Consider the following 19,595-nt stretch of genomic DNA (forward strand, 5'->3'; position numbering starts at 1 on the left):
CTGCTTTGTGTCGTTTCTGCTGGTGGATTGGCACCGCCCATCTCCCAAATGCCCATCTCCTGCCTTTCTGCAGAGTGGGCTCCTTCTCCCCAAGCTGCCTGCAGATCGGAAAAACCACGGAGGTACGTCTCCAAGATCTCACAGCACAACTCCATCAGTTCCAGCACGCTGAGACCAGCAAAGCAGGACCAGTAAAGCTCTGCTTCGGGAGCCAGGTCATCGTTTTATACTGGAACGTGGTGTAAAGAAAAAGGGCTCACTCTGAACACGATACAGCGACCAGACTGTCCTACGGCACTTCTCCATCACGTGCATTTCACTCTGTCTCTCTTTTTAAACGACAGAAGGTATAAAATTGCAAAGTGATTCAGGCTGGAAGATCTGCAAACGCTCTTTCGTAAACTGTCGTGTAGAAAAGAATAGTAAAAATAGAGAGGGAAGAACCCTTGGTGACAGAAAGAGGAAACTAAACAAGCAGGAGAATCACAAAACAGGAGGTAAAATTGTCTTCCTAGTGACCCATAGATGAGCCAGCACTGAAGTCTTGAGGCTTCGCCCAAATTGTCCCCATCTGCACCATCTCACGTTAGCTACCACCCAGATTTTTGCTCGAAAGAGAGTTTTGCGTTAGAAATCCTGGGGATTTCAGCAAGATTGCTCTCCTGAGAAAAATTGCAGATGCTGCATTTTTTTTTTTTTTTTTTCAGGACTGGGCTTTAGGGGATAAATTCCCAGAAATAATGAATTTATTAGCACAGCTCCCACGGCCCTGACAACGCCAACGCTGATGCAGACGCCGAGCCAACCTGCAGCTCGAGCATAGTTGAGATATTTCCTTCTCTCTTCACTCAGGAGCAGGGAGCTCATTTTTATTCATTTTTCAGAGGCAAAGAGCAGAGCATCGGTGTGAAAATCCCATCCCAGCGCCACAAATCTGTTCCCAGGCGATGACTTCCATCACATGGGTTTCCTAAATGACAGTGCAAGGAGGTCAGCGGGGGAACAGACCCCCGACTCGCTCCTCTAATTTAGCACCAGGCGAGCGAGCGAATGTGTGCAACCAGCAGGAGGAAAAACCTGCCCACGCTCGTCTGGCTGCGCCTGCCCTGCGCTGACCTTCGTAAAGAGAGACTTTCCAATAAATTAAAGGGATAATATTCAAGAAATATGGAGGAAGCTGACATAGATTGACTTCGGAGGGTCACTTTTCTTAAGTAATTGCCAGAAAAAAATAAACCACCTCAGCAGTAGCCTCCACAGACTGAAGCCCAGCTGATTTCCTTCAGCACAAAGAGCCTTCCTGAGCCCCCTCGGTTCCAAACAAGCTACTTGCACTGGATTAAGGTCACCTTCACAAACATGCATCTCATTTTTGATTGCTCAGACCCTGGCTCCAGGCAGCCGCTGGCCATCCTCGGTGGGACAGGGAGGGCAGCCTGGCTCAGATATTGCCACCTGCCTTGAAAGAGGGGGTCTGAGGAGGCTTTTGGGGATGAAGAGCTGCCAGTGCTGCCTGGGGTCTGGTCCCTGCCATGACCTGGAAGCTGAGCAATAGCAGCGGGATGCACCCAAGCTGCCAACCCTGCTCTAACTGGGAGGGCTCTTCCCCTTCCCATGGTTCTTCTCCGGGCTCACAGCTTGGACCCCTCTTTCCTGCCTGGCTTTGGGCTCTGATGAGGTTTTGTCCCCTGTTTCCCACTGCCCAAATGAGACATAAAGCCACGCAATGCTGAGACCCACCGACCCCAGATGTTTCAATCAGCACGAGGTGGAGTGGGGTAGACTAGACATGATGGCAAGCATCTGCTGCGAGCAGAGCAAGACATCTGCAGATCTAATTAAACCCAACAGTACGCCTAAGTCGAATCTTGAGGGCTTATCTAGGAGGTAGGCTGAGTGTAGGGAGGAACAGCCCTTTTTTGACATGGGGCTGTTGGAGTGAGACCAGAGATGATCCGAGGACTGGAGCACCTCTGCTATGGAGACAGGCTGAGAGAGTTGGGGCTGTTCAGCCTGGAGAAGAGAAGGCTCCAGGGAGACCTTCCAGCACCTTCCAGTACCTAAAGGGGCTACAGGAAAGCTGGAGAGGGGCTTTGGACAAGGGTGTGTAGTGACAGGACATGGGGCAATGGCTTTAAACTGGAAGAGGGGAGATTTCGATGGGATCTAGGAAGAAATTCTTCCCTCTGAGGGTGGTGAGGCACTGGCACAGGTTGCCCAGAGAAGCTGTGGCTGCCCCATCCCTGGAAGTGTTCAAGGCCAGGTTGGATGAGGCTTTGGGCAACCTGGTGTAGTGGAAGGAGTCCCTGCCCACGGCAGGGAGGTTGGAAGCAGATGATCTTTGAGGTCCCTTCCAACCCAAACCATTCTATGATTCTACGATTTTTCTTAACAGCGTTGCAACCTGCCCATTGCCAGGACGCATGTTTGCACAAGCAGAGAAACTCCATCCAAGCGGGAGACAGGGGGGATGCACACACTTACGTTTGATGAACTTGGTTAGCGAGAGGTTTTGCACGTGTTCGGACCTCGACCTGAGCTGACTGAGCATGCTTTCGCTCTTCTTGCCGTCGCTCTCCTTCCCACTCACCACCTGAGGACAGACGAGAGGGCGTCACTGCACCAACCGTGCCAAAGTTTCCGCTGAACTTGTTTTTTCCACAGCTGCGTTGCTGAAAAAAAGGAAAAATCCCCCTCCCCAGTCATGACAGACAGCAGCCCATGCTTCTTTCAGACAGAGTTTGCCATGGTTCTGGGCTTGGCCAGCACCATCCATGTCCAGTGTGGGATATGCAGCATCCTCCTGACCGTGACATGCAGCTGCTGCTCTGTGCCCACACCATCGGGTCTCTGACGGGGCTGAAAGCATCCACAGAATCATAGAATCATAGAATGGTTAGGGTTGGAAGGGACCTAAAAGATCATCTAGTCTGAGTTACAGGGGTAAGAGCCAACTTCTTCCCCACTCCCTTTCCCTAACAGTAGTGAATCACACTTCATTAATACCAAGCTGACCCATCACCCAGGTACATCATCTCATGCAGATGTGGAAATTCAGGTGTAAGCCTTTGCAGGAAAGATGGATACACTTAGGGAGATGCTTTTCTTCCCCAGAGGATCTGTTTTGCCCATTTGTGTGAGGAAAACAGGCACAGGAACCCACAGAGTGACACACCTAGACCTGCACCCAAAGCAGGTTTGAACACTGGTTTTGGGTGGAGAATCATAAAATCACAGAATCATAGAAAGGTTTGAGTTGGAAGGGACCTTCAAGATCATCTACTTCCAACCCCCCTGCCATGGGCAGGGACACCCTCCACTACACCAGGTTGCCCAAAGCCTCATCCACCCTGGCCTGGAACACTTCCAGGGATGGGGCAGCCACAACTTCTCCAGGCAACCTGTTCCATTTCCCCTGTGTCTCCATGTGTACCATAACAAGGTGTCCCGGGTACCAGCAAGGAGAGCGGGCAGCAATTGTAGGAGGAAAAGATCCAGGCAAAGAGGGGGTTTGAGATGGAGACGGAATATTTTTTACCTCCTAAGCTGAGAGAGGCTGACCCAGAGCCAGCCAGAGCAGGGACATAGCAGGTTGGGCAAAGCAAGCAGCCACAGACCCCTCACCTCTCCCAGCCCCTTTCCATTCTTCTCCTGCTCTTGGAAACATCAGCTGAATTCTAGCAACTCCTACTCTCTTTAATACTTCTAATTTTTTTTATTTTTTTTTTTCCCACATCTTTCCCTCTGAACAGCAGCAGTATGGAAGGGACATCCTCTCCCATCCTGGTCCATGGAATGGGGGACCGATCCTTCAGCTGCCTCCTCTTCTTCCTTCTCTATTCAGGGCAATAACACTTTGCAGCTGGATCTCAGATGGGTCCAAGTGTCTCTGTTAAATTGAGTCTCCAGTTCTGCAGGACAATAACCCAGGTGCTCACAAGACCTGCACCCTGGGTGTCACGATGCCGCCGCCCAAAAGCAAAGAGATGCTGGCAGAAAAGGCGAGGTGGAAGATGGAGGGCTTGGATCATCTAAGATCCATCCCAACCTCGTTAGATGACCACAAGTCCGAGGCGAGTGTCCAACATTTCATCAGCCAGTGGGAGGGCAAGGGAGGGGAGGATTTCTTGGATGTGCATCCCGTCCCCTGTTCTGCATGATTTTAGGGGAACCACTGGAATGGAGGGCGTTCATTAGATTAGATGTGCTATGACACACGTGTAACAGCAGAAAGTGTTCAGCAGGAGTGTGGTTTTCAGGGAAAACCACAGCGTATTTTTAGCCAGAAGGACAGAGCCAGCAGCCTCATCTCCAACATCTCACACCAGCTCGGTAATGGTGCTGTTGCAACTCTCGACACAAATTTAACATGAGTCAGACAAATGAGTTCATCCAACAGAAATTACGACGTTCTTAACTCACAGAAAGAACTGGACGGCTCTTTGCCTCAAATGATCTCTTTTCCTTTGAAACTGAGACTGGTTATTAAATATCGGAGAGGTCCAAAGGGCCACGTTCCCTTTTGAAGAGCCTCTCCAAGGCAAAAGCCATAAAACCCATTTCATGGTTTTTATTGGCAGAGCTGGGGGCTTTAATACATTTTGCAAACGCAAAGATAAAATCCAACTTCCTTTCACTTTTCAACTAGGTTATAAGACCTCTCTAAAACGGCAGTGTTTTCCAAAAATACATCCAAGCTGTTATTGACTGTGGCTTTCTCAGCTCCCAGCTGCTTGTACTTCGGAGAGCGAACAGTCAGCTGGGCACTGTTTGCACATAAAGACACTAAAAAATAAAAAATGAAAAGCCCCAAATTCCCCCAAATTCCCCAATCCAGGATGCCTCTGTGTGAGTGTGACCCGTGCAAGTGGGACATTTCTGCACATATCTGCTGGCTTAGCACCCGTCCGAGGAGCAGCTGCTGTCTGCACCCGGAGCAAAACTCTGGAGGAGGAGGAGGAGGAAAACTCTTTCCCAGCTGCTGGCTTGGCCCTGCGATAGGATTTTTTTTTCTGCCTGAAAGGATCAGGAAATGCATTCCTTCAGGATGAAGCAGGCATGTTCACATACCAGGGAAGAAACTGCGGAGGGACCGGCACTAATCCTGCCTGCTCCAGGCAGGCAGGGAGGCCAATGGTGCTGGCTCTGCTGGCAGAGATGCTTGAGCCATGCCGACCATGCCGCGCTCCTGCCGCGGGGATTTGAGCATTATTCAGAGCAGACGAGTTGGTAAGACGGAGCTGGTAGGTGCAATATGAAATTTTCTACAATGAGGGTGATGAAGCACTGGCACAGGTTGCCCAGAGAAGCTGTGGCTGCCCCATCCCTGGAAGTGTTCAAGGCCAGGTTGGATGGGGCTTTGAGCAACCTGGTGTAGTGGAAGGTGTCCCTGCCCATGGCAGGGGGGTTGGAACTGGATGATCTTTGAGGTCCCTTCCAACCCAAACCCTTCTATGATTCCATGATAACACAGGCTGGTTGCTCCGTGCTACCCTGGCCATCTGCCACAGCACCACGCCAAGGAAAAACAAACAAAGGTGGGAAACATCCTGCAAAATGCCCCCACACCTGGATTTTCCTTAGAGGACTCAGTTTCCTGGTGCACATCCACCAGCGAACAGGCTCTTGTTGCACCTCATGTTTTTGCAATGGGATTTTATCCATCGCTTCTCACGCTTTGCATTAGGAAGAGCATCCCTAACCTGACCTTGACCTGCGGAAAGACCCTGTTTCCTTGCATGGGACTAATGAGCAGGGTTGAGACCTGGTTGAGACCAGGAAAGGCAAAGGAAGGCACCTTGCCTGCGAGCCAGGATCCTGCCAAGGGCAGGAGTCCTTGCTTTCACCTGCCTGCGATTGCACCTGCGAGAAGGGCAGCCAGAGGTGCTAGAAGTCTGGCTTTATCCAAATACACCACTGGAAAAGGGATAAACCACCTGCTCTTTTGGCATAGAGATTTTCCTTGCTAAATTCGAGGCTTTTGCAGAGTTTCCCTCCAGCTGTGCAGAACCCAGCGCTTCCAGCTCAGTGAAAAATAAGGTCAGAGAAGATATTTTCACGTTACACAAACAAAACGTAAAACCTCGCAGCTGGAAAAAGAGTTATTTCCCTCCTGACAAGGTCGTGCTCCCTACAAACACTTCATTGTGCCTCTTGCAGAAAGCGTGGGTCCCACTAGGGACCCTATTTCCTAGAGGGTTAAAATAACCATCCGACGGGCACCTCGCTGGCGCAAAATGGGGTGATCATTTTTAGCCACTGTTTGCGCCTGTCCTCAAAACTCCCCGGGGAGAATCCAAACACAGAGATGAGCCCATTCCCGTAATATGCCTGCGGCACCACCACATCCTGCCACTTGGCCCCTAAGTGCTCCCCAAATAATGCCCTGTATTTCTAGGACGGCTTTGCCGGTGCTTTAGGAGCTTTAACGCAGCAGCCTCAGAGCTCCGCAGCCCCCGGAGCGAAAGTTTCCAGGCAAAGGCAGATTTCCCTGTCCCTGCTCGTTCATCTTTCCCCAACCAATAAAGCAAACTGGAGCCGGCGTTTCGGAGAGTTCCCTGTCCGTTATTTTCATTTCAGCTTTTCGCGTGCACCGGGAAGCGCACCAGGTCACCGCTGGATGAACGTGGGAGGATTCGTACAAATGTGAGCAATCTGTCCCGAGACAGGAACTGGAGAAGTCATTTTTCACTTCCCCAGTGCCGTTTCACAACGTCCCTCTGCCTGCACACAAGGGCCGAGCCGCTGCGCCAGCACCATCCCACCACGCTGGACCTGGGATGTCTACGAGGACCTGGAATGTCTGCTGGGACCCTTGGGGACAACCTCAGACAGAGCCATCAGCTGTTTGTGCCCTGCAAATACCCTCTGCGGGTTGGGAAGTCCCCAAGAACCCCGACACAGAGCAGGAGGCTTCTTGCAGGCTCGGGCATGCTGGTGCAATCACGTGATGTAGCCGAGAGCAGCACCAGCATCCATGGGGCATCCTCAGGGCAGGGCAGGAGGGGTCCTGGCTGCATTTTACCCACAGGAGCTTCTCCTCATCACAAACCTTCTTCTTCAGGACTGGAGGGACAGGAGTTGCCCGGACCTTGCCAAGTGATGCCACCTCCAGCAGGAACGGCGATGCCCAAACATGTGAGATGGACCCATGAAGCCAGGACACAAACACATCACGTTCAAGATATCACCATGCTTGCAGCCCCCTCCTGCCACCATGCACCAGGTGCGTCTTGGGATGAAACATGTTGTGCCCCTGCCCGTGGCAGGGAGGGTGGAACTAAATTGAAGGTCCCTTCCAGCCCAAACCAGTCTATGATTCTATGATCCAGTCTGAAGGTTGTGGTCCTAAACTTGCCATCTCTCCGTGCCCCACGGCTTGAGGTGTTGCCCAGACAGGTGGGTTTTGCCCTGGGCAATGGAGGGTGACTTCTTAACCCTCTGCTCTGCCATGTATATCTGCTCCAAGATGGAGCTGCACGTCCAGCTTGGCGTTCCCCTCTTCCCTCTAGTGTCTGCTCCAACTAGCTGTCAGGGCAATCGAAAGTAAATCTGGAGATATTGTACAGATGACGGGGGACACGTCCCCCCCCATCCCAGTGGAAAATCCCATCAGATGCACTTTGCTAGGTCACCACAGAGCCCTCGCATTGCTGCACACCTTGAGCACTCCCACAGTTCACGTCCCTCCAGCTCCATCGTGAAACACCCTCAGAAATCCACCTCTTCTGTTCTGCAATGGATCTCATCTCCCACTCTCTCCCAGCCTCTCCGTCCCATCCCACAGGAGATGATCGTGCTCCTTCCACCTCCCCCATTAGCAGTGCCAAGGAAGGAGCATGGTTTCTTTCCATCCCATTTCTGCACTTCTCCCAACTGAAGTGCCACACGTGAAGCTTGGAGATGAAGAAGGACCCAACACGAAAGAGGCACCATCCTGCTCATCTCTTCTGGTTGGCATTCATGACCGTTAAGGTCTCTTTCAACCCAAACCATTCTACGAGTCTATGATCTCCAGCAGTGGTGCAGTGGGGTCTGCACTTCTCCAGCTCTCCTGGAAACACTGTCCTCGGTTCTTCCACACATCATGCTTGCTCGTTCCACAGCTGCACCATATACTGATGCAGAGATAGACCTGGAGCTATTTGTCATACTCCTCTCAATTTCAACCTTTCCAGCTCTGCAGCAGAAATTGTTCTTAAACCTTGAGTGCCTCGCTGTGCTGTTTGCACCAAGTTTGGTTTGTTTTCTGTTATTTCATAGAACCATAGACTGGTTCAGGTTGGTCAGGACCTTAAAGATCACCTACTTCCAAACCCTCGGCCATGGGCAGGGAAACCCTCCACTACACCAGGTTGCCCAAAACCTCATCCAACCCGGCCTTGAACACTGCCAGGGATGGGGCAGCCACAGCTTCTCTGGGCAACCTGTGCCAGTGCCTCACCACCCTCAGAGGGAAGAATTTTTTCCTTAGATCCCATCGAAATCTCCCCTCTTCCAGTATAAAGCCATTGCCTCGTGTCCTGTCACTACACACCCGTGTCCAAAGCCCCTCTCCAGCTTTCCTGTAGCTGCTTTAGGCACTGGAAGGTGCTGGAAGGTCTCCCCGGAGCCTTCTCTTCTCCAGGCTGAACAGCCCCAACTCTCCCAGCCTGTCTCCAGAGCAGAGGTGCTCCAGCCCTCGCATCATCTCCGTGGCCTCCTCTGGCCCCGCTCCAGCAGCTCCATGTCCTTCTTGTGTTGGGGACCCCAGAGCTGAAGGCAGCACTGCAGGGGGGTCTCAGGAGAGCAGAGCAGAGGGGCAGAATCCCCTCCCTCGCCCTGCTGCCCACGCTGCTCTGGGTGCAGCCCAGGACACGGTTTTTAATCAGCGAGAACAAACTAAAGGCTAAACTACAGACTGGAGATTAGACAAGCTTTATAACATGCAGGGAAATAAGTTTCTGAAACCCAGTAACGGTGAGGCTTGGGAGGAAAGCACTGATGCGATGCACTGGTATCCAGAGGGGCTGCGTGACAGCCAACTGGAGCTGCTGGGGCTTGGACACGACCGGGACATATAGACCTGCTTCCCATAAAATCCACCTGAGCTTTCTCACAAGGCATCTGTTTGCAGATGCTGACATTACAGGGGAGGCTTGGTCAGGGCGAGGAGGAAGTGTCACTCACCCCCTTTGTACAGCGTTTGGGAGATGTTTGGCTCTACGTGACTTCACAGCGTCACAAACCGAAACCTGAATCGGGAGATAATGGGGTGTACAAGATGGATCTTGCACGCAAGAAATGCTGAGCAAAGGCAACACTCCTGCTTTTCCTTGAAGTGCTCTTGAGACCACCTTTCCCCTTTCCACACCATTTTCACGTCACCCACGGAGCTGCAGGGACTGAGGAGGTGCTTTTCTGGCTGCTTTGGAACAGATGGACAGACAGACACTACACCTGAGCAAAACCACAAGAAAAGCCTTTGGTAGACAGAACACAACTGCCTGGGTCGGGATGCGATAACGTCACCAGGGATGGATGGTAAAGCACGAGCTAAATGTTGGCTACTCCGCAATTGGAAGATGCTCAAACACTGTCGGTCCCCCCAGTCCAGGACACAATCCCTGAGAAACGGTTCAGGCTTGTGGAGGCAGGATTACACTGGAATTATTGGGGAAAAAAAAAAAATGGTCTTGACTGGAAGCGGTTTGTCCCATAACAGCCTTGTCCTCTCGTCTTCTGCCTGAGAGCGTGACAACTTCATAGCTTTGCTGTGATTGCCCCTCAAATAGGATTATCCAGGATACTTCAGTGCTAGGAACTTACTGACAAGTTTCAAAGCAGAGGAATAAAAATGTTCTGGGTCTGGAGTGATTGATTTATGGAAAAAAAGATCAAAAGAGCAAACTCTCATTACCATTGATGTTAACATTAAGTGTACGAGTCGTTCCAGGAACCTCAAAGAAAGAAGCTATCAAATAAAGGTAAAGCTGGAATGTGGTTGTAGAATAAATAATCTAGGTCTGTATCTGCTGATGGGAGGAGGCAAATGAATCTCCACATAGGCAGAGGGCTGTGCTGTTATTCAGTGCTCAGTGTTGTGGAGACCTTCTAGCAGCATTCCAGTGCCTAAAGGGGCTACAGGAAAGCTGGAGAGGGGCTTTGGACAAGGGTGTGGAGTGACAGGACACGGGGCAATGGCTTTAAACTGAAAGAGGGGAGATTTCGATGGGATCCAAGGAAGAAATTCTTCCCTCTGAGGGTGGTGAGGCACTGGAAGATGTTGCCCCGAGCAGCTGTGACTGCCCCATCCCTGGAAGTGTTCAAGGCCAGGTTGGATGAGGCTTTGAGCAACCTGATCTAGTTGAGGGTGTCCCTGCCCATGGTAGAGGGATTGGAACTGGATGATCTTGAAGGTCCCTTCCAATTCAAACCCTTCTAGGATTCTGTGTTTGCTGAATGATGCCTATTGAGGAGGATGGTCCTTGGTCTAAAGAAACCACCAAGGCCTCAGATGAGTTGTATAGAGTAAGGCAGGAGAAAGAAAGGAAAATGAAATTAGGATGGAACTCAGATAGGAGAAATATTGCTTTGGGCAGCAAGAAAGGCTGAGCCATGGGCCAGTCTTTGCTGCTGTGATCTCATTTGGTGGACTCTGCAGCAGGGAGACATACCCACAGCTTGTGGGTACCCAGGCAGCCTCGCCATCTACTGAGACACGCATGGTCCCAAGGCTCTTCAGACAGCCTGGTCTGGGGCACCCAAAATTCCTTTTTGACCTCCAGAAATGAAACTCACAGCTGGTGGTGCAGAAATATCGCAGCTTCTTCTGTGGACAGAGCAGATCTGTGCGTTTTCCATGTGTTATTATGGCTGCCGTGCCTGGAGGTATTGGCTGTGGGTAAGACATTGTGCTGGGGATCTACAAACATGGGGAAAAGCCCAGCTGATGCCTTCAAGCGCTTGCAGCCTGTGGTTGCTGTGCTGCTGATTGCCTTTTTCCTGCTTTGGACAGGCAGAAACCTTGAAACCGAAGGCAGCCAAGGAAATGCTGACTTTCTTTGAAGCTACAGCTGTATTTAGACAGAGTTGACCCCAAAGGTTATCGCAATGTCCGTTCTCGCTGCTCTGCTGGCCTGCAAAACCCCGTGCTGACCCCATCCCTTCCTTCCTCTCTGTGGTGTGTCAGGGATGGAGCTTCATGCGTCAGACCCCAGACAGGGAGCTACCATGGGGATCTCAACTTTCCTTGCTGCAATCCCCCATCTCCATCCCAAACCAGAGCCAAACACCAGAAGAAACAACAGCTTTGCTCTGTACGGCGAAAGAAAACCTGGAAGCAACCCTAAAGCCACAGCACGAGCCACCCCTGGTCCCAGCCTACCATGGAAGGGTCGGCTGGGGCAAAGGAAGGCAAAATCGGGGCCAACGCTTTACCAGCACTGAGTTTTGGGCCTGGAGGCAGACATTTCCTTCCTGAATTTCATGTCTTACCAACTCTACCCATCCTTTCTGTAGCGTTTTGCAATATATCCCCAGCTGATGCTCTTTTGGAGGAGAACTACAGCTCTAATGACCTCAACGGCAGGCGCAGTAAGTAATAGAATCATAGAATCATAGAATCACAGAATGGTTTGGGTAGGAAGGGGACCTTAAAGATCATCTAGTTCCAACCCCCCTGCCATGGGCAGGGACACTCTCCACTACACCAGGTTGCCCAAAGCTTCATCCAACCTGGCCTTGAACACCTCCAGGGATGGGACAGCCACAACTTCTCTGGGCAAAAGAATCCGATGGCCTTAGGGATGTTGTTGCCTCCAGCTCACTGGGGAGGAAAAGAGGGTTTGCCCTTCACGATGGAAAAGTGGTCGTGCTCATACCCGTAGCTGAACACTGATTTGCTCCAAGAGCAAGCAAGAGAACATGATTTATATTTTTTTTTCTCCTCTACCTACAGAAAACCACCCATGATAACACAGATTTCCTACAAAGCTTTGAGTGCTCCTACAGCAGACAGATGTTTTTCCCAGCATAGCATCTGACAAAGTTTCCAAAGAGGCTTTTTTAATTTATTTTTTTTAAGCGGGGCCTCTTGTTGCTGCTGCTGGTGGTGCTGGTACCCCCATGGGACAGGCACGAAATGGCTTGGCTGGCCCTGGTGTCTCCCATCCTGCAAGGGAGGCAGAATTTAGCCATCCCATTATTTTCCTATCATTATTTTTTACTGTAAACAGTTTCCAAAAGCTTTCTGGGGAAAATGGTAAAATAGAGAAAAAAATCAGAAAGAGCCGTGCTGCAAAGGGATAAAAGGGCGCTCAGCCATGTGGGAACATTCCCTACAGATACCAGCCAGCAGAGCAGGAGGACATCTTCCTGCTACTTCCTCAAAACAATATCCAGCCAATTCATCCTTAAACTCTTCAAAACCAATCAGCCTGACCAGCAGCACTTGCAAAAAAAAGTACACTTGTTTTAATCCAACGCACATTATTTTCTCTCAAGAGCCATTTATGAAATTAATATTCCCACCAGCCCTAATGAAGAACCTTTCCCCTAAGATCCAGCGTGCTGCCCTTCCACACCGAGCAGGTTCTGCTAATATCCATGATGACTTTAAAGCTTCAGGAGGATAAATCAGGCACGTGGCATCCGGTATCACCCTCATCCTGCCAAGTGCTGAGCAGTTCCCACCCCATTACCTCGCGCGACTGCGGCACCTTTGCAAACCTGACAGCACATATAACCAGGAGTAGGTCCTTATATCATAGAATCATAGAATCATAGAATGGTTAGGGCTGGAAGAGACCTTCAGAGGTCATCTAGTCCAACCCCCCTGCAAGGAACAGGGATAAAGAAGTTGATAAAGATATCCCCAGAAGTGTAAGTGGCACAGCAGGTCGCATTTTCCCCGGCAGGTGAAACGCGATCCTCCCTAAGAATCACTCATTCCCGCGGAAATTCAGGCAGCGGCAGGAGAAATGAAGACTTATTCTGCACCAGGCAGCTCACAGACTCGTTTCGACACGAAAGTTTCGACGCTGCCCCGAGGCAAAACACACCAGAAAGACAATTACGCAGGCGAGGACTACGGCCAAGACACCGAGACGAGCGCGATTTCACCCACTAAGCGCGTCCCTGGCACCTCCATAACATCCAAAACCGTAGCAAGACGCCTTCTCTAAAAGAACAATTTGTTTTGTTTTGTTCCTCACGACACGCCGGCTGCCAGAAAACCAGGACCCGCGGCCGACGATGCGCGCGGGAAGCCTGCGAGCTGTTTCGCGTCTTGACGTGAGCACTGAAGCGCTCAGGAGGGCTCTGGAGAGGTAAAAAAGCTGATAGCAACCACAGAGCAAAGTCCCATCCCACCAGCAGGCTCCAGCAAGAGCCAGGGACCAGCATCCCCCAAACAAACCACAGGAAGACAGATGTGGGTTTGGCTTGCAACAACAGGTCCAGGCTGCCAAAGGTATTTTCCCTGCTAGTTATCTCTGGAGACTTTACAGAACCAGGGTGTTTAGGGGCTGGAAAGTGTCTACAACCCTTCTGGCCAGCAAAAAGGTCTCAGGGAGAAGAGGTGGAGGATGAAGCTGGATGCTGGAGGAGCAGCTAACCCCCAGCCCCATGGACAGTGAGCGGTGAAAAGGGGCTTTTGCAGTGGAAATGAGACAAACCACGCTCCAGCCTCAGTACCTCAAACACCTCACCGAGCTACAACCCACTTCTAAAGAAAAAGCTCCTGATGCATTGTTCATATTTCCTAAGAACTGGGACCGATTTCCTCATCGGGCACACGTGGCTTCTCCTGAAAGGAAGCAAGGGCTGTTGTCACAGCAAGTCCCACAGCATCGCCCACCCAGAGATGCAGCAGAAGGAGCAGGACCATTGCTTCCCTAGGGAAGGCAGGGAGGGTGGCTGTGAGAAGGACATGGAGCAACAGCTCCATGGAGCAACAGCTGGAGTGGGTCCAGAGGAGGCCATGAAGATGATCTGAGGGCTGGAGCACCTCTGCTCTGGAGACAGGCTGAGAGAGTTGGGGCTGTTCAGCCTGGAGAAGAGAAGGCTCCGGGGAGACCTTCCAGCACCTTCCAGTGCCTAAAGGGGACCTACAGGAAAGCTGGAGAGGGGCTTTGGACAAGGGTGTGGAGTGACAGGACACGAGGCAATGGCTTTAAACTGGAAGAGGGGAGATTTCGATGGGATCTAAGGAAGAAATTCTTCCCTCTGAGGGTGGTGAGGCACTGGCACAGGTTGCCCAGAGAAGCTGTGGCTGCCCCATCCCTGGAAGTGTTCAAGGCCAGGTTGGATGGGGCTTTGAGCAACCTGGTGTAGTGGAGGGTGTCCCTGCCCATGGCAGGGGGGTTGGAACTGGATGATCGTTGAAGGTCCCTTCCAACCCAAACCATCCTATGATTCTATGACCTTCATCCACACAGGGCTTGCCCCGTGCTATGTGTTCCTGTGCAGATGAATCAACTGTTTCAGTGCTCCACCAAGGAGACTATCCCACCCTGCTTGCACCACCTGCCTGGAATACAAGAGCCTCTGACACGGGAGACGAGAGCAAACCACAGCTCACGTCTGACTTTGGGATGCAGCTATAAACTACACAACCACTTCCACAGGCGTGTTTCCCACAGATGCAGCAGCTAATGCTGGCAGCGAGGGAGGAACGTGCATATGAATACACGAGGTGTTCTTGTGCAACCCCAAAAGGGCAGCCCGCAGCACCTCTCCTACCTCTTTCGGCATTTCCCGTGGGAAGAAGAAATAAGGCACCGCAGACAAGGCCACGAGACTCGCTGCGACCAGGAAACCAAGCCACCAGGCGCCGACCCACCGCGGGTCTTTGTTCGTCAGCTGGACTTCGTCTGCAACACAAATGGAGAAGTTGGCGTTAAATCAAAGGTGAGCGAACGGAGGGACGATCCCAGTGCACCAAAGGGATGGTGATGGGTGGCCCCGGTCATCCCAGACATCAGCGTGCTCCAAGGTGGTGGCTCCCAACCTGGTGACCATCAGTTCTGGGGTCTGAGCAGTATTTGCACTTGACTCATCCCATGGTGCTAAAGCACATTTCATTCTTCGTGACCACCAGAGTGTCTAAAATCCCACTCAGCCCTTTGGATGGAGACAACTGGGACAGGGATGTCCTAGAGCTGGAAAGGTGAAGGAAAGCATTCCCATCACATCCTCATCTTCAGAGAAGAGATACCCAAGCTGTGAAAAGCTTGGAAATAGTAACTCAAGGGAATTAAGCCACGATGTCTGTCCATACAGAAGGAAAAATTCCTTTCTTAAGGTTAAAATGGAGTTAATTAACTTTCGGCATCCAAGAGCACTGGTTGAGTATTTTACAGTCTGGTTCACACAAGGACCCTACTGTTCACATCAGGACTTGCACCCTGGAGCTCTGCCCACCAGCCTGGTCCATCTGCCAGTGCCCGGTTGCAGCTCAGCCGACGGAAGCTGATCATTAAAAATGCTTTAATGAGGATTGTATCACTTTCTCCTGACCGCCTTCCTTCAGCTCGCCCAGCCTCTTCTCCTGTGGTCCTCAGGGCTCTCTGCCAAAGACAACATCTTCTGCGGGGAGGGTACTTGGCATAAATATAACGGCTTATGCAGAATCCAGAACGTCCATCCACAACAGGGTGAGTCTGAACCAAGAAATATTTCTACAGAAAACAAGGATACCTGTGGTTGGATTGCAACCACGAGCAATCCCAGGGAACGAGTCCTCCCAGAATGCTGCCATATCTAATCTCCCACCTCGGGAAGTAACGAGCGATAGGTCAAAGAAATTTGATAATCTCTTCCTTGCATGATGCATTTAGCAAATTGGAATTTTAAATCCCTTCCTGAATAAACACCAACAAGTGCTTTTCTTCTAAGAAAACGTGAGGTTAAATAGGAGTTAGCATTAAGTGGCCACAGCTCGCTAGTTTTCCCCAGTAGGCTGAAGACATCTTTAGGCTGAAGACATCTCTAAAACTCGGTGTTCTCCAGTTCTGGCTACACAGACATGTTTCTCATTCAACGTCCTTCTGCAGGAGAGGGCTTAGAAGAACGGAGCATCCGGGAGTGCAGGTAGACTGCAGACCCTAAACCCGTTTCTTCGTCCTTCAGAGACAGGTAAGCCAGGGCTCCAGACACCTCGCCAAGGTCCGCCCACTGAGGAGGATGGATAGCTGCAGTGATAAGCTCGGAGGTCACCTGATAGAAGGAGGCAATGTCGGGACTAGGGCATGCTCCTGGGCTGCAAACATCATTAATGTATAGAGTGACAAAGTCCGTGTGAAAAAAACATCTGAGGAATGAGCCACAGGCACCGAGAAGGAGCCAAAGTTAATGCATCCATAGTGTCAACACCCAGTGCTCATCCAGCTCCAGCCCTGATGCTGTCTGGTCACCACCCGAAGGAGCTTGTCCATCGTCCTTTTCCTCACGTGAGAATATGCTGAGCTGTATAAGGTGTGTCTGCTCTGTTAATAACCAGCAAAGAGCCTCTTGGTTTCCAAGCTGGGTTTCAAGAGCAGCCAAAAAAGGAGATGACTACACACGTTTTGACAGCACAGCTCAGGAAGAGCTTTTAAAGGAAATCACTTCCATGTTTCTCTTTTGCCAGAATTTCTCTTTATTTGTCTTCACCTTCTAGCAGAAGGTGTCCCTGCTCATAGCAGGGGGTTGGAACTAGCTGATCTTTAAGGTCCTTTCCAACCCAACTATGATTCCTCCCATCCTACCCTTCCCTCTGTTTCTTCACATCTCAAGGTCCTGGTACCCATTCTCCCTTACTTGTCCCCTCCGTCTCTCTCTTTCATGTTTCTCTCTGGGGTTTTGCTCATCTTCCACATCCCCACTCTTCTCTGGTGCTGGCTGGCAGCAAAATGGTCCCGCTGCTGTTGCTGGCACGTGGCATAAAATATGTAAAAGAATGAAAATTAGGTCTGTTCTGAAAGAACAGTGTAGATGGGCATCCCTCCAACCAGACCTGGCAGCCATGGGGTGAGGGATCCCCAGATCTGAAGGAAGAGAAACCGCTGATTGAAATATGGGGTTCCAGCAGCCACGGGGTCAGGCTTAACCCCGCAGATGTGTGCGTGACACGAGTCAGGTGGGAAGGACCTACTTATTCGGGCCATCCACCCCAGCACTGATGGGATGGGTCCCAGAGCATCCCCAGGTGATGGAAGCGATTTAACAGGGGAAATAACAGGGAAAGGGAGCCAGGCCCTTTCCCACAGGTTGCACTCTCATCTCTTGGATGTTGGGATGCCAGAGAGGGGGTGGACCGCTGTCGGCTCAGTAAATGGGATGCAGGACAAAGGGTGCCAGCCACCTCTCCGAGGACACGTTCACTCACCTCCAGTGACTTTGTCAACGTCGACGTAGAAACGCAGCATGGCAGAGCCCAGCATGAAGCCCACCCCTGGCCCGATGACCGTCACGGAGAACAAGATCCCTGCAGAGGGGCAAGAGCAGAGAGGGGCTCAGCCCTGCGTGAAGGGACATGGGGGGACAAGAGGTTCCTTGGACAAGGGTCCACCACATCTGTCTCCAGCACAGGCTCTTTCCCTGGCAGCTTTCTTATCTCACACCTTTGGAAGGACAACGACTCCAGGCTCCCTTCCCAGGATAGGTTTTGCAAAACTCAGATCTTTCCTGCCACTTTTCTTCAGCCTCCTAGAAAGACTGAATACACCCAGGAACAAGGTGTGCCCCTTGGCATAAGAAATCCAGGAAATGCAAAGGGGTTTTTGCAAGGTTAAGGAGATAAAAGTTATCAGCAAGCTCTCCTACATGAATTGCTGATTAAAAAATTAAACACATGTGAGATTCAACTCCTGTCTTACAGCTGACCCTTTCAAATATGGTTCAGAGGTTTGGAGCATCTACCAGAGCTAAATTTCGTAGATCATAGAATCATAGAATCATAGAATGGTTTGGGTTGGAAGGGACCTTCAAAGATCATCCAGTTCCAACCCCCCTGCCATGGGCAGGGACACCTTCCACTACACCAGGTTGCCCAAAGCCCCACCCAACCTGGCCTGGAACACTTCCAGGGATGGGGCGTCTACATCTTCTCTGGGCAACCTGTTCCAGTGATGCAGTACTTCGAGTTTTTTTCTCGTAATGACCTCGTTTTGAGCCACCTTTGCTGTCTCGTTCAGTTCAAAAGGCCATCACAGATAACAGCCAGAAAAGGAGTAGAAGGACCTGCAGAAACCATCTTGTCCATCCCACCATCCAGGACATCCCTCGTAGCTGTGTGCCCAAGCGGTTCTCCAGCACCCTCTACACCGAAGGACACTTGCCCACCTCCCAGGTGGTTGATCCTGCTTTTTTGGCATCCTATAATTTTCCCTATACCTAAACAAAATCTTCATTGCTGCATCTTAAGCCCATAGCTGCCCCCTGTGAACACAGAAATCAGAGTATTCCTCTTCTCCTTGTTCAGGCCTTTTTGGAGGAGGACACAGTTGTCGTGTCCCTCTCCAGGTGATTATCATTCTCAGGCCAAAAACCCCAGCATCTCCTCTAAATGATGTTTTCCAGGTCTGTCTGCAGTTTGTCCAAGCTTGAAGCAGATATATATATATTTTTGCAGAACCTTTCCTAGCAGTGGGCAGCGCAGAAGGGCTACAGCAAGCTCTGCCCTCGTTAGTGCAAATTAGCACGGTCTGGCCTCGCTACAGAGGGCTGGTTCTGGTTTCCCCTCTTCCCACAGCAGCCTCAGCCTTACCCAGATAGAGGGGGGAGTTCCTCTCACTGGCAAAGTCGTCGATGTAGGAGATGCCAAAAGGCTGGATGGGGACGCCACCGATGCCCAGCAGCGCCTGGGCAATGAACATGACGAGGAGAACTTCGTGGTTCTCCCTGGCAGCATGAGGGGTGCAGCCGGCATCGCTGAGGTTCCCTTGGGACCCCGGTACTCCGGGCTGGCACAGGTCGGTGGTGTTGCTGAACATGCCTGCAATGACAAGGGGGGCAGGTCTAAGGAGCTTGGTCTGGAGAAAGAGCTTCCATAAGATCATAAATCACAGAATGGTTTCGGTTGGATGGGACCTTCAAGATCACCTAGTTCTGACGCCCCTGCCATGGACACCTTCCACTACACCAGGTTGCTCAACACCTCATCCAACCTGGCCTTGAACACTTCCAGGGGTGGGGCAGCCACAGCTTCTCGGGGCAACCTGTGCCAGTGCCTCACCACCCTCAGAGGGAAGAATTTCTTCCTTAGATCCCATCAAAATCTCCCCTCTTCCAGTTTAAAGCCATTGCCCCATGTCCTGTCACTACACGCCCTGGTCCAAAGCCCCTCTCCAGCTTTCCTGTAGTCCTTTTAGGTACTGGAAGGTGCTGGAATGTCTCCCCGGAGCCTTCTCTTCTCCAGTCTGAACAGCCCCAACTCTCTCAGCCTGAAGATAGCAGCAAGTATGCAGATGTGCACTCAGTAGACGACAGGTGGGAAATGTCGGTGGAAGAAAATGCAAAGAAAATGCAAATATTACTGTGCAGATGTTCACAGCGAGACGCATGCACGTGCCGTGAAAAGCCACCTCCATGGAAAAGGCAGAGCTGAGATCGCTTCCGAGACCTTTGATAGATCT

The 19,595-nt window shown here is 51.2% G+C and overlaps 1 protein-coding gene across 1 annotated transcript in view; it reads right to left on the bottom strand.

Annotated features, from left to right (window-relative positions):
• Positions 1 to 19,595, bottom strand: part of SLCO2B1 (solute carrier organic anion transporter family member 2B1) — an 82,662-nt gene that overhangs the window by 18,505 nt on the left and 44,562 nt on the right. Inside the window, exons 4-7 of the mRNA XM_086616437.1 lie at positions 18,728 to 18,955; positions 17,348 to 17,446; positions 14,722 to 14,852; positions 2,485 to 2,593 (exon numbers count right to left, since the gene is read on the bottom strand). Of these exons, the coding sequence (XP_086472563.1) occupies positions 2,485 to 2,593; positions 14,722 to 14,852; positions 17,348 to 17,446; positions 18,728 to 18,955 (567 nt within the window). The remainder of the gene's footprint in view (positions 1 to 2,484; positions 2,594 to 14,721; positions 14,853 to 17,347; positions 17,447 to 18,727; positions 18,956 to 19,595) is intronic.

Source organism: Tauraco erythrolophus, chromosome 1 (genome assembly GCF_009769465.1).
Source record: "Tauraco erythrolophus isolate bTauEry1 chromosome 1, bTauEry1.pri, whole genome shotgun sequence".
Classification (NCBI taxonomy): domain Eukaryota; kingdom Metazoa; phylum Chordata; class Aves; order Musophagiformes; family Musophagidae; genus Tauraco; species Tauraco erythrolophus.